At 37.3% G+C, this 11,810-nt stretch overlaps 1 protein-coding gene across 2 annotated transcripts; it reads left to right on the forward strand.

Moving 5' to 3' along the window:
- Positions 1-3,132: 3,132 nt before the first annotated feature.
- LOC145217564 (uncharacterized) lies at positions 3,133-11,355 on the forward strand. Of its 2 annotated transcripts, XM_080084830.1 has the most exons (8): positions 3,140-3,326; positions 4,526-4,691; positions 5,687-5,795; positions 6,092-6,368; positions 8,620-8,768; positions 9,453-9,624; positions 10,497-10,691; positions 11,014-11,355. In XM_080084830.1, exons 1-8 carry the CDS (start codon positions 3,218-3,220, stop codon positions 11,163-11,165), a joined length of 1,329 nt encoding a protein of 442 aa, XP_079940956.1. In that variant the 5' UTR covers positions 3,140-3,217; the 3' UTR covers positions 11,166-11,355. The 2 variants fall into 2 exon arrangements, with proteins under 2 accessions (XP_079940955.1, XP_079940956.1); XM_080084829.1 differs by having other exon boundaries at positions 3,133-3,326; positions 10,497-11,080.
- The last annotated feature ends 455 nt before the right edge of the window (positions 11,356-11,810 follow it).

Below are 11,810 nucleotides of genomic sequence, written 5' to 3' on the forward strand. Positions count from 1 at the left end.
CGAAAGCAACAGTTGACACTACTGTGCATAGAGACCCTGATAAATATTTAATTGCGCTTCGCATAGAAATAAATCGTGGGTTGCGACCTTCGCTACGTTACATATAGGCCACCTGCCTAATTGTGCTATTCATCCATATTGGTAGCATATGGTAGGAAAACCGGATGTAAGTAAAAAACATCTGGTAAAATTAGATGCTTACTAAAAATATACGCTTCAAATATTTCGGTTGAAAAAAAAAACAGGCTGATGTGATAATTTAAAATTATTTAACTGCTTCCAAGGACCTTAACGTTTGATCACTTACACATGCAATGTTGTTTTTATACCAGCACGTTTTAAGGTGTGAGAAGATGTGTAAACCATGGACCCAAAATCAATACGGATAGATCGCGCCCAAAATCAGCTACGCTCTGACAACAACAGGACAAAACACTTGCACTGGTTGGCAGAGGTTTAATAGAGTCGACATATCGATTACAGCTGGAATAATGCGAACACCGCGTTAGATGTTGTGCACGTGCGATGGACAAAGTAAGGGACTACGCGGACAGTGCTGGTTGAACATGAATGTTAAAAAGGGACAAATGTGGTTCTACATAGTCACACAATAGAGTTCAGTTCAGTGAATTTTAGTTGCAGTGTGTATAGTGCCTTGAGATAATTCAGCAGTAAAAGAATTGTTGTATTGGGTCAGTGATTATACAGGTGAATGCCAATATTAGTATCATACATAAGTGAACGGGGTCAAAAGAGTAAGTTTGAAGATATTGAAAACTAATTAAACTTTTGGAATTGGGATGTGCAATAAAACGCAAGATAGCAAAGAAAACCAAGCGTTTTTTTTCATTTTTATAATTGCTTACCAATCGGGGAAGACTTGAAAAGTTACGCAAATACGCATGAATGCATTGTTCTTGCAGAGACAAGAAAAGTAAGACCAAAATCGTTTAACCCAGTGGTTCCCAACCTTTTTTGTTACATTCCTCCCTTTGCCCATTTTCGAACTATTCATTCCTCCCCATAAGACGAAAAACAAATATAGCGTAAAAAAATTTAGCAATTTGAAATAGACCTTATAATTAGGGATGTCCATTTCAGAATCCAAATTATAATGGACATAATAAGGTATAAAAATAACATTTCCAATGTAATTTATTTTACAGTTTTTATGAAATTCCTCCCCTGAACTCATAAAATTCCTCCCCGGTTGGGAACCACTGGTTTAACCCATGAAAGCATGTATCAGGCCTGGAGTCCTTTGTGTTCTTTTGTTTCAATGTAAAACTGTTATGAGCCATTTTTCATTTCAAATGCAACTACACGTTAAAAAAACGAGTGGTATATTTTGGAAACGGTTGATTTCTATTGTTACTTTGCCTTGTTTAAATGGAAAATTGGCAGTGAGCCTGACATGCTAAAAAAGTTCGTTGACCTTGGTAAACAAATGCCAGTTATATTATGATGTGATCGGCAGTTTTAAATACACGGCAGGTCAGCGTGCAACATCAATAATTCATCAACCTTAAACGGGCCCCTCAGACCTTCAGGGATTCATAACTCAACACGTTGAAAACGTAAATTTACAAATACACGCCTGTTAACGTGACTTGAATTGATCGATTCATAATCGATGTAACATTGTTGGATAAGAAACCCATATATTAAACAACATATTTTTAAGACGCATTGTGGGTATTTCTATTGATGAAAAAGGGAAAAATGCGGACTTTAGCCTGAAGATATAAAGCTATTTGTTGGTTTTTGTGGCATATGCGTGCAAAATAGAGGTCTTACAGGCAAAACATGTTTTTAAAACTGTAATGATTTATACCTGGTCATTCAACTAAATAATGTGTGTGTTTTGTGCGATATACGTCTGTTAATGCGTTTATTTGATTTACGTGAACACTTAACTTGCTTGTGACGTGTAAAAAGTTGTTGATAAAATCTTTTTTTGCGGACTGTGAGTACCACAAAGTTCAACATTTAACGTTTTGTTTAGCATCGGTGAATAACAAACTATGATACTTTCTGCTAATACTAGTGGGTAAAAAAAAACTAAAAACCGGTGGTTACAGGATTTACGTGTTATACGTTGTAACTGAGCCGACATAAATATTTAAAAATTACAAAATAACATCAAATTGAGCTGCACCACACCATGTTTAACTTTAAATATTCATGTTTTTGCCAGACGTGGCCTATATACACGAATTCGTGTCGTTGCCTGATTACGTGTAATTTATAAAAGAAAACCGATTAGGTTCAATTTCACCAAAAGACAAAATTTAAAGCCTATCATAATATTTCGCATAAAAATATATATAGAGAGAGTGGGTTTGTTAGACGAGTTACGTATAATACCGGGCAACAGAACAACTCATCTTAAGACCGAGCTTGAAGTTTGATTTGGATATGAAAGGTGAAGTATAATTTCACAAAATAATTTCTTGATTCTAAACGGCGTTTCTTTTTGCCCTGTGTTGTTGGAGATGAAGCTTATGTTGATCAATTAAATCAATTGATCCGAAGTACTTATCGCACAATTCCGGACTTCTTAGAGTAAGCCATCGAACATTTGGATTTATAGGTTTATTAACGTGATTGTTTTCGAACCAAAGGAAGTATAGTACTATTTTGAATGATAAAAATTGATAAACTTTACTTGACACTGGACTCGGTTTGGGAAACTTGTAACCTAAAATATATGGGATAACTTAAACTAAGGGGTTCAACCAAAGATTCCTGTAATATTTTTAAAATTAGGCCTTACATACAAAGAGTAGTATCTTTAATTAACTTTCCGTATATGAATTATTGCGACCTATCTCCACCCGGATAAAAATAATCTACGCTCTTAGTCACAAGGAAGGTGCGACCCTGATGGAAATCGATTTTATTGGTGCAGTTGCTTTTTATTATTTCCTTACCAGGACTTTGTAAGAGGGCAATAGTATGTTTTGAAAAGTATGTTAATATTTCCTCAGCAGGACTGTTGTAAGAGGTACGATAGTATGCTTTCAAAAGTATGTTATTATTTCCTCAGCAGGACTTTTGTAAGAGGTACGATAGTATGCTTTCAAATGTATGTTATTATTTCCTCAGCAGGACTTTTGTAAGAGGTACGATAGTATGCTTTCAAAAGTATGTTATTATTTCCTCAGCAGGACTGTTGTAAGAGGTACGATAGTATGCTTTGAAATCTGGTCTCAATATGGAAACTATGGTGGAGGGTTTGGAAAACTTCTCGTGTGTGAAGTACGAAGACTCGCCGTACTGGATTTATATCGTTAAAGCATGTGTCGCGTTGGTCATCATGGCAGGTAAACGCCTTGCTTTCTACTTCGTATTTTCGTACCTCTATTACCATTTATATTCGCATATGGTGTGCATAACGTTTGGTATCATGCAAATCAAATTTTGTGACAACTTTGTGATATGGTGTGCATAACGTTTGGTATCATGCAAATCAAATTTTGTGACAACAAAAGTTGGCCCATTGAACCTTAGTTGCTTCCAACAAATCTGCGGGTCAAATTATCGATAAATTAGAACAAAAAGATTTAACTGCTGGACAAGATTCGTCGATCTGAGATAAGATATTAACATAACAAAACGCTATTTGTTTTATCCATTGAAATTAAATGTAAAAAATTCTGTTCCTGATTTAGAAGACACAACACACTTTTAGGTCAGGAGATGTTTCAATAATAAATTCCGTACACCGCTGTTATGCAGAAAAACACGACATAATGTGGTTGGGATTGTACTTTATTACAAGAAAACCCTGCTCATCGGGCTCAAATATACAAAAAGAGTTTAATGTGAAATCCATTACTTGCTACAAGTGCCTACGTGATTCGAATAATGTGCGTTTCCTGATGTAAAAGCTCAAAAGACTGTTCGAAGGGCCTTCAGCATTTGAACTTCCTTTTGATATACTTACGTTGGCGTGTGAATCATTTGACAGATGGGGAAAATACGTTGGGATAAATGTCAATGTCAGTACAATGCGTCATAGTCTAATGTGATTTGTGGTAATTGAGAGTGACACGTACACGTAATTGCTGCCACGTTATACAACACTATGTCCTGAGCTTGCGCATCAACATTCAAAGTATTGATTTTTTTGGCGCCTGTGATGTGATATGGTTCGGTTGAGTAGGGTGTAAGGCTGTGGTGTATAATTCTATCATAAAAGAATTAAAATTGGAAAGCAACGTGTATAAGATGACCATTGATTTTTGTGTTAATCTGGCACTCGTAAAATCAGATTTAAAATATCACATGGCTCAATTTTCAATCAAGTTTAATTAAGGTATAGCAGGTAATACAAAAAAAAACGTATCAAAGAATTACATATATTAATCACAATACAGGGCAAACTTCGTGTGACAGATTTAAGTTGTGTGCATTTTGAATTTTACAGCCCGACTAAAAATTCACTTATCCAATTTAATCAGTTGCAAAGAGCGCTGGTTTAAACGCAATAGTACTCGTTTCATTTTATTATTTTGCTTAGAAAACGTGGTTGTCATGTCAGCTCTTCTGCAAAACTGGACAAGCATTACTCGACAACACAATCTCTATCGGTATCTTCTATCCCTAGTTACTGCAGACCTGCTCTACGGTTTCATTCTACTTTTACATGGAATTATTTGGCTTCTTAATATGGTGGTTGACGGAGGGTAAGTTTGGTTTTGTAGACGTAAGTTATTATTCGTGTAGCTTAGAGCTTTACCAAAGCTATTTTTGTACTTGGTCCGCTACAAGTGATTAAGCGCACATCTCACAGTCGGGAATTGCCGTCAGTTTATCCAATTGCCTAAATAATTCAAAGATGGATTGAGTGATCTGGGGTAATTGCATTTCACTCGTTCAATAACGACCAAACAATATTAGCGTGTCGGTCAGCATAATTTGTCCGAAATCAATGCAAATTGAACCTCAGCATTTGGGCCTCGACCAGTGGTTCTCAAACTCGGTTTTTGGGGCCGCATGCGGCTCCCAACTACTTATTCTGCGGCTCGCACCAGACCTCAGAAAACCACCAAACATTGCTATTTTAGCTTTCAAAGTCATCTTCTTCAGTGATTTTCTCAAGGTTTCGTTTTTTTTGCGGCTCCCTACACACTTAAAAAATACCATTTGGCCCCGACAATAAAAAGTTTGAGAACCACTGGCCTAGACCATTGGCTAAATTTGACTCCATTAAAGTGAATGTAAGTTACTCCGTGACAGGACAGAATCATGGGGCATGTTTTGAAAGCTGAAAAAACGTCGATAAGCGCCCGCTTCTTGACAATTGTCGACAATGTGGTAATGTCTCCGTCCGAATGTCATCTTTGTAGTTACACTGATAAACTATATCAAAATTCGATCAGTTTGGGTATACAGGCGACACAAAATTTAATAAATGAATATCTGGTGATCCATATGATACCGTATAGTCAATATTCGGTGAACATTCAAAGCTATGCACAATAAACCAGAACCACAGGATAACCGGCTGAATCCCACCAAAGGCTATGGGAATAGATAATAAGTCGAAATGTCATCGTCAGTTTCAGCAAAACCATGAAGTGAAATATCAAACAACACAAAACTGCACACAACAGGCTTGTTCTTCATTTTTTGACTCCGTCTACGCAAAAATTGAATTTATTGTTTATTTTGTTTTCAGACTCGGATTTTCAGAAGAAAACTTTCAAGAAACAATGAGAAACTTGATAACTGGGGTTCTACACGGAAGCATTTTCGTGTCCCTGGCTAGTGCGACGCTTTTAAATCTTGTAAGTTGTCACAAATGTCAAATATACAAGCGACGTTCAATGGAGAACATCCCTGCTCCAGTGGTAACGTTTAATCTAGATTTAAAATCAAACCAAATCCGTATTCTCCATACTTCACTCTTGTTTAAACCGATAAAATATGAAAAACAACGCAAAAAATAACATTTATTGTCCACTAACAAGAAGGACAGACAACACTAACATCTCTGTGTGTCAAAAACCCTCTATAATAAAGAAAATCGACTGCAATCAACCTGCAACCACGATTTGCAACTTAACAACATTTTACGACCCAGGTTATCCGAGTTACCTCAACACAAGCGCTGGCAAGGGCCGCAGCCATTCCGCCCAAATCCCAATGGTGTTTCGACAAGACTTCTGCACTTCGCAGTCCGCAAGTCACGTGGGTACTAATTGGCGCCATATGGACCTTAACATTTGGATTCATCCTCGCGCCAATTAAGTACCATTGTCACACGAGCCTGACACAGTGTGTTAATCGCAATGAAACCGAATCGGTCAACGCTACATCCTTCGTCGTAGTAGAGGACAGCGAGATCGTGGATCCACATGGTAAGCAATACTTTAGGTTTGGAATTATTGTTTTGGAAGTTAAAGAGAGTAAGTGGAACCAAATGCTTTACAACTGAGTTTATGTCAACCAAACTGGTAATTGGTTTGAAATCAAGAGATGGAGCAAAGCTACATGGGCCAAACAACGCTGTTTTACCTTCTTGGGGATTACACGACTAACCGTCTCCAAACTTTCGCAACATAGGCTTTTTTGTTAAGTAGGTTTAATACAAATATCCATCAAGTTCTCGTAAAAGCCTTGTCAATCACGCCACTCTAGCACCTTTACATTATCAAGTCAGCACCTTTGCAGTTGGCTTTACAGTGCTGGAATAGAACCAGAACTGAAAGCGAATTGAAATTTCATCACAACAAATTGACAGCGCATAAATTATACATGAACCAAATTATGGCAATAACCTTGAGACTGCGGTGCCTATGCGTCTCTTGCATTATTCCAGTCTAACCAAAACAACATCCAAATGCAAATATTATTTAGCAGTTAGCCTATTTACTTTACTTAAAAACACACAATGGACTTCAAGGCTTAATAAAAGTATTACTAAGTCAAAAGGTCAACCCATAAGGCAAACCATTTTATTATGGGGTGTTGGTTAAGATATAGCATAACAAAACACAAGCAATGCAAAAAAGTCAGAAATTGCAACTTGTTTTGAAGTAAAGCAACCCTGTATGCACAGGGCCGGATTAGAGGCCCTAAGCACTAAAACAATTTGGTGCCCCACACCATTTTTAATTCGAAATATAAACGTAATTTTTAAACGTAAAACAAAATTACTCTTTGAGATTTCGATTTTAACATAATATACAGCAAGGGTAATAGACTATAAGCTTAGCTGATATTAAACTTGCACATTTGTTTCAGAATGTCAGAAATACTTCAAAACTCAATTAAAAACGCCTAATTTTGCTGCTGGCACTGTTGCCCAATTGTATAAACATACTAGTATTAGCGTCGTGTTTAATGTACGTTTGCCACATACGCGAATATGTTTTCAAACAGCATGCTATTAACTATTAAGCATTGCCTTACTGTCTTGACCAGGGGTGCCCAATCTTTTTTGACTCAAGATCGACGTTTGAGGTAGTCCAACTCTCGGGATCTACCATTCCAATACAAACTAACAAGATAATGCAAGACTATGTGTGTATTACCAAAGGAAAACTAGCATTTTCCGAGCCCTGTTTTACGTTTTTATCGTGGTTTGGGTGTGACTTTTTACACTGCATTGAACTTATTTTTTTATAATTCATCCGATGCTAATCTTGATAATAGAAAAAGTAGCGGCACAAAGTAACCATTACTACTATAACTATTTTTTTGTGACGTAACTATTACTTTTGCGACGTAAAGCGTCGACTGAGTATTTGTGGTGTGAACATTTCAACAAATCCTAATGAATAACTTTCACAATAAAGTCATCTATGTAGGGCAACATTCCCTAAAAACGCATTACAAAACAAGTATTTTAAATAATTTTCTGAATCCCTCGCGATCGACTTGATATCAGTCCGAGATCGACCAGTCGATCGCGATCGACGGGTTGGGCACCCATGAGTCTTGACTGTTTTAGGTTTTAACAAACAGAACAACGCAACTTTGTTACGTCATATAGCACACAATCAATCCCTTTTGTCAGTTATTTTATTTTCTCGCTTTATAAACAGAACTTATTCATTTTCATTACATTTTGAATATAGTTGTGTTTTTTGTTAGATTTAATACTTTACCTAGAAACCATTTCTGTGGTGCCCAGTGGCGTAGGCAGCCAAAAATTTTGGGAGGGGCCAAATAATTTGTTGTCTAATACAACTTTTTGCTAACGCTCGGCGTGCTTTTACCAAACACGTGACTTGCCAAACTGTGGTTCGACGGGACAGCCAAACGCTTTATTGTTTGATTCCATGTCTGCATAAATCAAAAATGCATGGATTTCGGCCTACAACTTGGTGACAAAAGTCATTTTTGGTAATTTATATATTCCTTTCATAGTTGAGAGACGAAACCACAATGATGATGGACGAAACTACACTAAATTAAAGTTTATCAATGTACAACTTTAAAAATTTGGGAGGGGCCATGGCCCCTCCCTGGCTACGCCACTGGTGGTGCCCCTCCTTTACTTGATGCCCTAAGCACGTGCTTATATTGCTTATAGGTTAATCCAACACTGTGTATGCAATATTCTATAGGCTAGGCTACGTGTAACGGACTAACTTAAAATTGCAGAGGATCCATCTGCTTACGACTGCTCGGTATTAAAGGCACCGACAAGAAGAGGCTATCTTATCATTCTTACCATTTGCAATACGTTCCTATGTTGTCTTATGTTGTTTTGCAACGTTATTACCACGTGTACGAAGACTTCTGTGCAAAGGGTAGGTGACTAATATGAAGAAAAGTAGTTTGTAGGAATTTTTTTGCAAGAATTTGCCAACGTTCTGAAGTTATATATAACTGTAGACCCACGCTTTAAAGGTTTCATGTTGTTGTCGTTGTTTTGAAAGTCAACCCAGATAGAAAGAAGCTTCGAATAAAATCGAAAACAAAACATTAAATAACTGAAAACGGATGCAAAGCAAAACTATCGTATGAAAAAATTTGACTTTTCGAGTTACAATCGGACAGGCGTGAAATTAAACTGGCATTTTATTACGACTTGGCCGTCGTGTTTGGGCGCACAGCACAATAAGTTGGTCTTAATTTTCAACCTGTCGGTTCGGATTAACTATACTTATTGGTTTTGGATATATCACAATTGCGCTTTTTTATATTCTTGATGATGTTTGTGTTGTTACATTGTAAGTAGAAAAAACGTTAACAACCAAACCAAGTTTATGCCTTTTAAACCGGATCATTATATTTTGTTTATGCTAAAAAGTATTAGGAAAAGTGTAGATCACACAGACTAGCCTATTACTAAAAGAAACGACTTACGAAACAAGAGTGCTTTAATAAACTTTTAAAAATTGTTGACAACTAAATGGAAAATGATTAGCATCGAGCTCGTAACTAGAATAAACCAAGAAAGAATGATAACTTGACAGGCCGTTTTTATTTAGACGGAAATTGCGCCCGGTTCGAGAACAGAAGAAGGGTCCAGGTACCGACTGAGCCTACGTCATTCGTTTGGAATAACTCGAGACGCTTCGTCTTTTTTCGCCTGTATTATTACGTTGAGTATGACGGTATCCACTGTACCGTATATTGTCTTCACCTTCATAACAGAGGGCGGTAAGTTATAGCTTTATGTATTATTGATAACCATGCAGCGCTGCACAAAGACTGCAGTTTTCTGCAATCGTGGTTTGGCTTGTAATACCAGTTGGAAGGAGCATAAACAAACATAAATTTCCTTTAAATCGTGTAAGCTACTTTAGTGTTGACTGTGCAACACCCAGTCCACTTTGTTATATTAATAAAGGAAATAAAAAAGCGATCACAAGAAACATACATCATGGAAGAAACATGTTATCATACGAAAGTAAAACAATATTAAGGTTACGTCCGTTAATTTCAACGAGCTATTGTCGCAACGAAAACTATTGTCTTTTGTCAAACAACTAGGTTAAACTAAACTGTTTGCCATTGGCTAAGAATTGCATTATATGGAGGCAAATGATATGCAAAAAGAGGAAATTTGGCCAACTTGTGATATCGGCGTAGGTGAACAAGAGAAGTCCCCACAATTTAAGCTAGTAGACTATGCTTAAACCCAACACAAAGTTATTAGCTGAACTAATTGTCGTTGCACCTTCTGAAGTGCGTGGTCGGATATTAATCCGTCGCCAAGACAATAATTTTTTCACAGATTTGTTTGGTAGTATTAATCGAAAATGTGACGTAAGCCATTCAACCCCGTGAAACCTAAACAACATGAATAAAACTATATCGATTAATTATTGACCGAAATATTCGATTTGCCCAAAGATCTGAATTTTTAATTATGGTGAAGAATAGGTTTGGGCACAGAAGTCGCTTCGGGATTCAAACAGGAAATTTTTAACAGCATAGCCATATAGATTTGCCCAGAAGACCGACACAAAGCAATGAATGAGGCAAACCGAACGTAAGCAACACGAACTAAACGGGCATATTTTCTACAGGGTCTAACTACAACCGCATATACTACGGCGAAATGCTTGCTGGGACAGTGGTTGAGGTTATAGAGATGACAACGTACATTTCAAGCATCGTCAATCCGATAGCCTACACATTTATGCTAAGCAGACTCCGAAGCGACGTCTCGCGGATCTTGGAAAGAAAAGCACTGCGGCGAAATTTTAAAACAGTTGGAATTCGTAAGTTGGTTTGTAACGATGATAAACGTTCAGCAGAAAAATTTTCGATTTGTAGCACCACTTGCGAATTGCCTATGAAACCCAGTTTCGATTATTTTGGTCCATTACAACAATTTTTCCTGTTTAAGGCGGTTATAGACTGCGCGCAGCAGCGATGAAGTAAGTGGCACGCTTCCGTAAGTATCAGAGAACGCTTGGTCTTACTTATAGTCGCAATAAATATTATACTATATGCTAGTTTGTTTTTTGGGGACAAAGGTTGAGTAACCCAACAGAAAATCTAACCACAAGATTTTTTGTCTAACAAAATACTTGCTCACAGGAACCCTGACATGGGCTACGTTTTCCGGGATTTACACCGCAAATCGAAGAACATCAGACCACAACTCAATCCGCGAGGGAGGGAAATGGAAACTGGCGTCAAGGACAAATGGTTCAGTTTCCGCTGCACTAAACGAACCGCCGTCAAATTAGAAGATACCACTATTTACCTCCTGCATTCTGCAGCAGACAATACTTATGCTAAAGAAAAACACCCGATGTTCCATTGGTGCATGGCAAAAAGATGACTGACGGACGGGCGTCGGATGTCCACATTTTTCTGCTTGTCGTTTAATTGTTTTGTTCGTTTTTAATTAAACCTAGTACTTATGCATAGACACTATACAGCTAAATTCAGTGCTGGAAAAATAGATGCAACTGCATAGGCACATATTTAGGTGCTACCTAGGAAAGTGGTTAGTGTAAAGAAAGGAGCTGGGCTAAAAGATGCCCAGAAATAATTAGGCTAATTGCATTGTGATTTTTTTTTTGATTTGAGAGTCTGAATAGAACCAAGGTAGCTCAAACGCATGCTTGTAAACGAAATCTTCTCGGTCACAAAACCTGCTAAAAAAGATTTAGTTATAAACTGTACGGGACTTTGCTCAACTGGAACTTAATCTTACCGTTTTAAGTAATCGGTGTCAAAAGTAAAGTTTGATCGTTCCCAACACAATTCCACAATAGACCATCAACATTGAATATCAAAAACATTTCCTTGATCCAATTCCATTTGGTTCCAAAGCATTGATGTAGGTTACAATACGAGACAGTGCAAACCGGCATCCCACTAACGAT

The sequence above is a fragment of the Phallusia mammillata genome, chromosome 3 (assembly GCF_965637545.1).
Source record: "Phallusia mammillata chromosome 3, kaPhaMamm4.hap1.1, whole genome shotgun sequence".
Lineage (NCBI taxonomy): Eukaryota > Metazoa > Chordata > Ascidiacea > Phlebobranchia > Ascidiidae > Phallusia > Phallusia mammillata.

Bases quoted from the DNA above. Each gene is read 5' to 3' on its own strand.
- LOC145217564 (XM_080084829.1), top strand. From the start codon at position 3,218: ATGGAAACTATGGTGGAGGGTTTGGAAAACTTCTCGTGTGTGAAGTAC. The intron at 4,692-5,686 runs GTAAGTTTGGTT...TTTTGTTTTCAG, and splicing joins AATATGGTGGTTGACGGAGG to ACTCGGATTTTCAGAAGAAA. The intron at 5,796-6,091 runs GTAAGTTGTCAC...TTTACGACCCAG, and splicing joins GTGCGACGCTTTTAAATCTT to GTTATCCGAGTTACCTCAAC.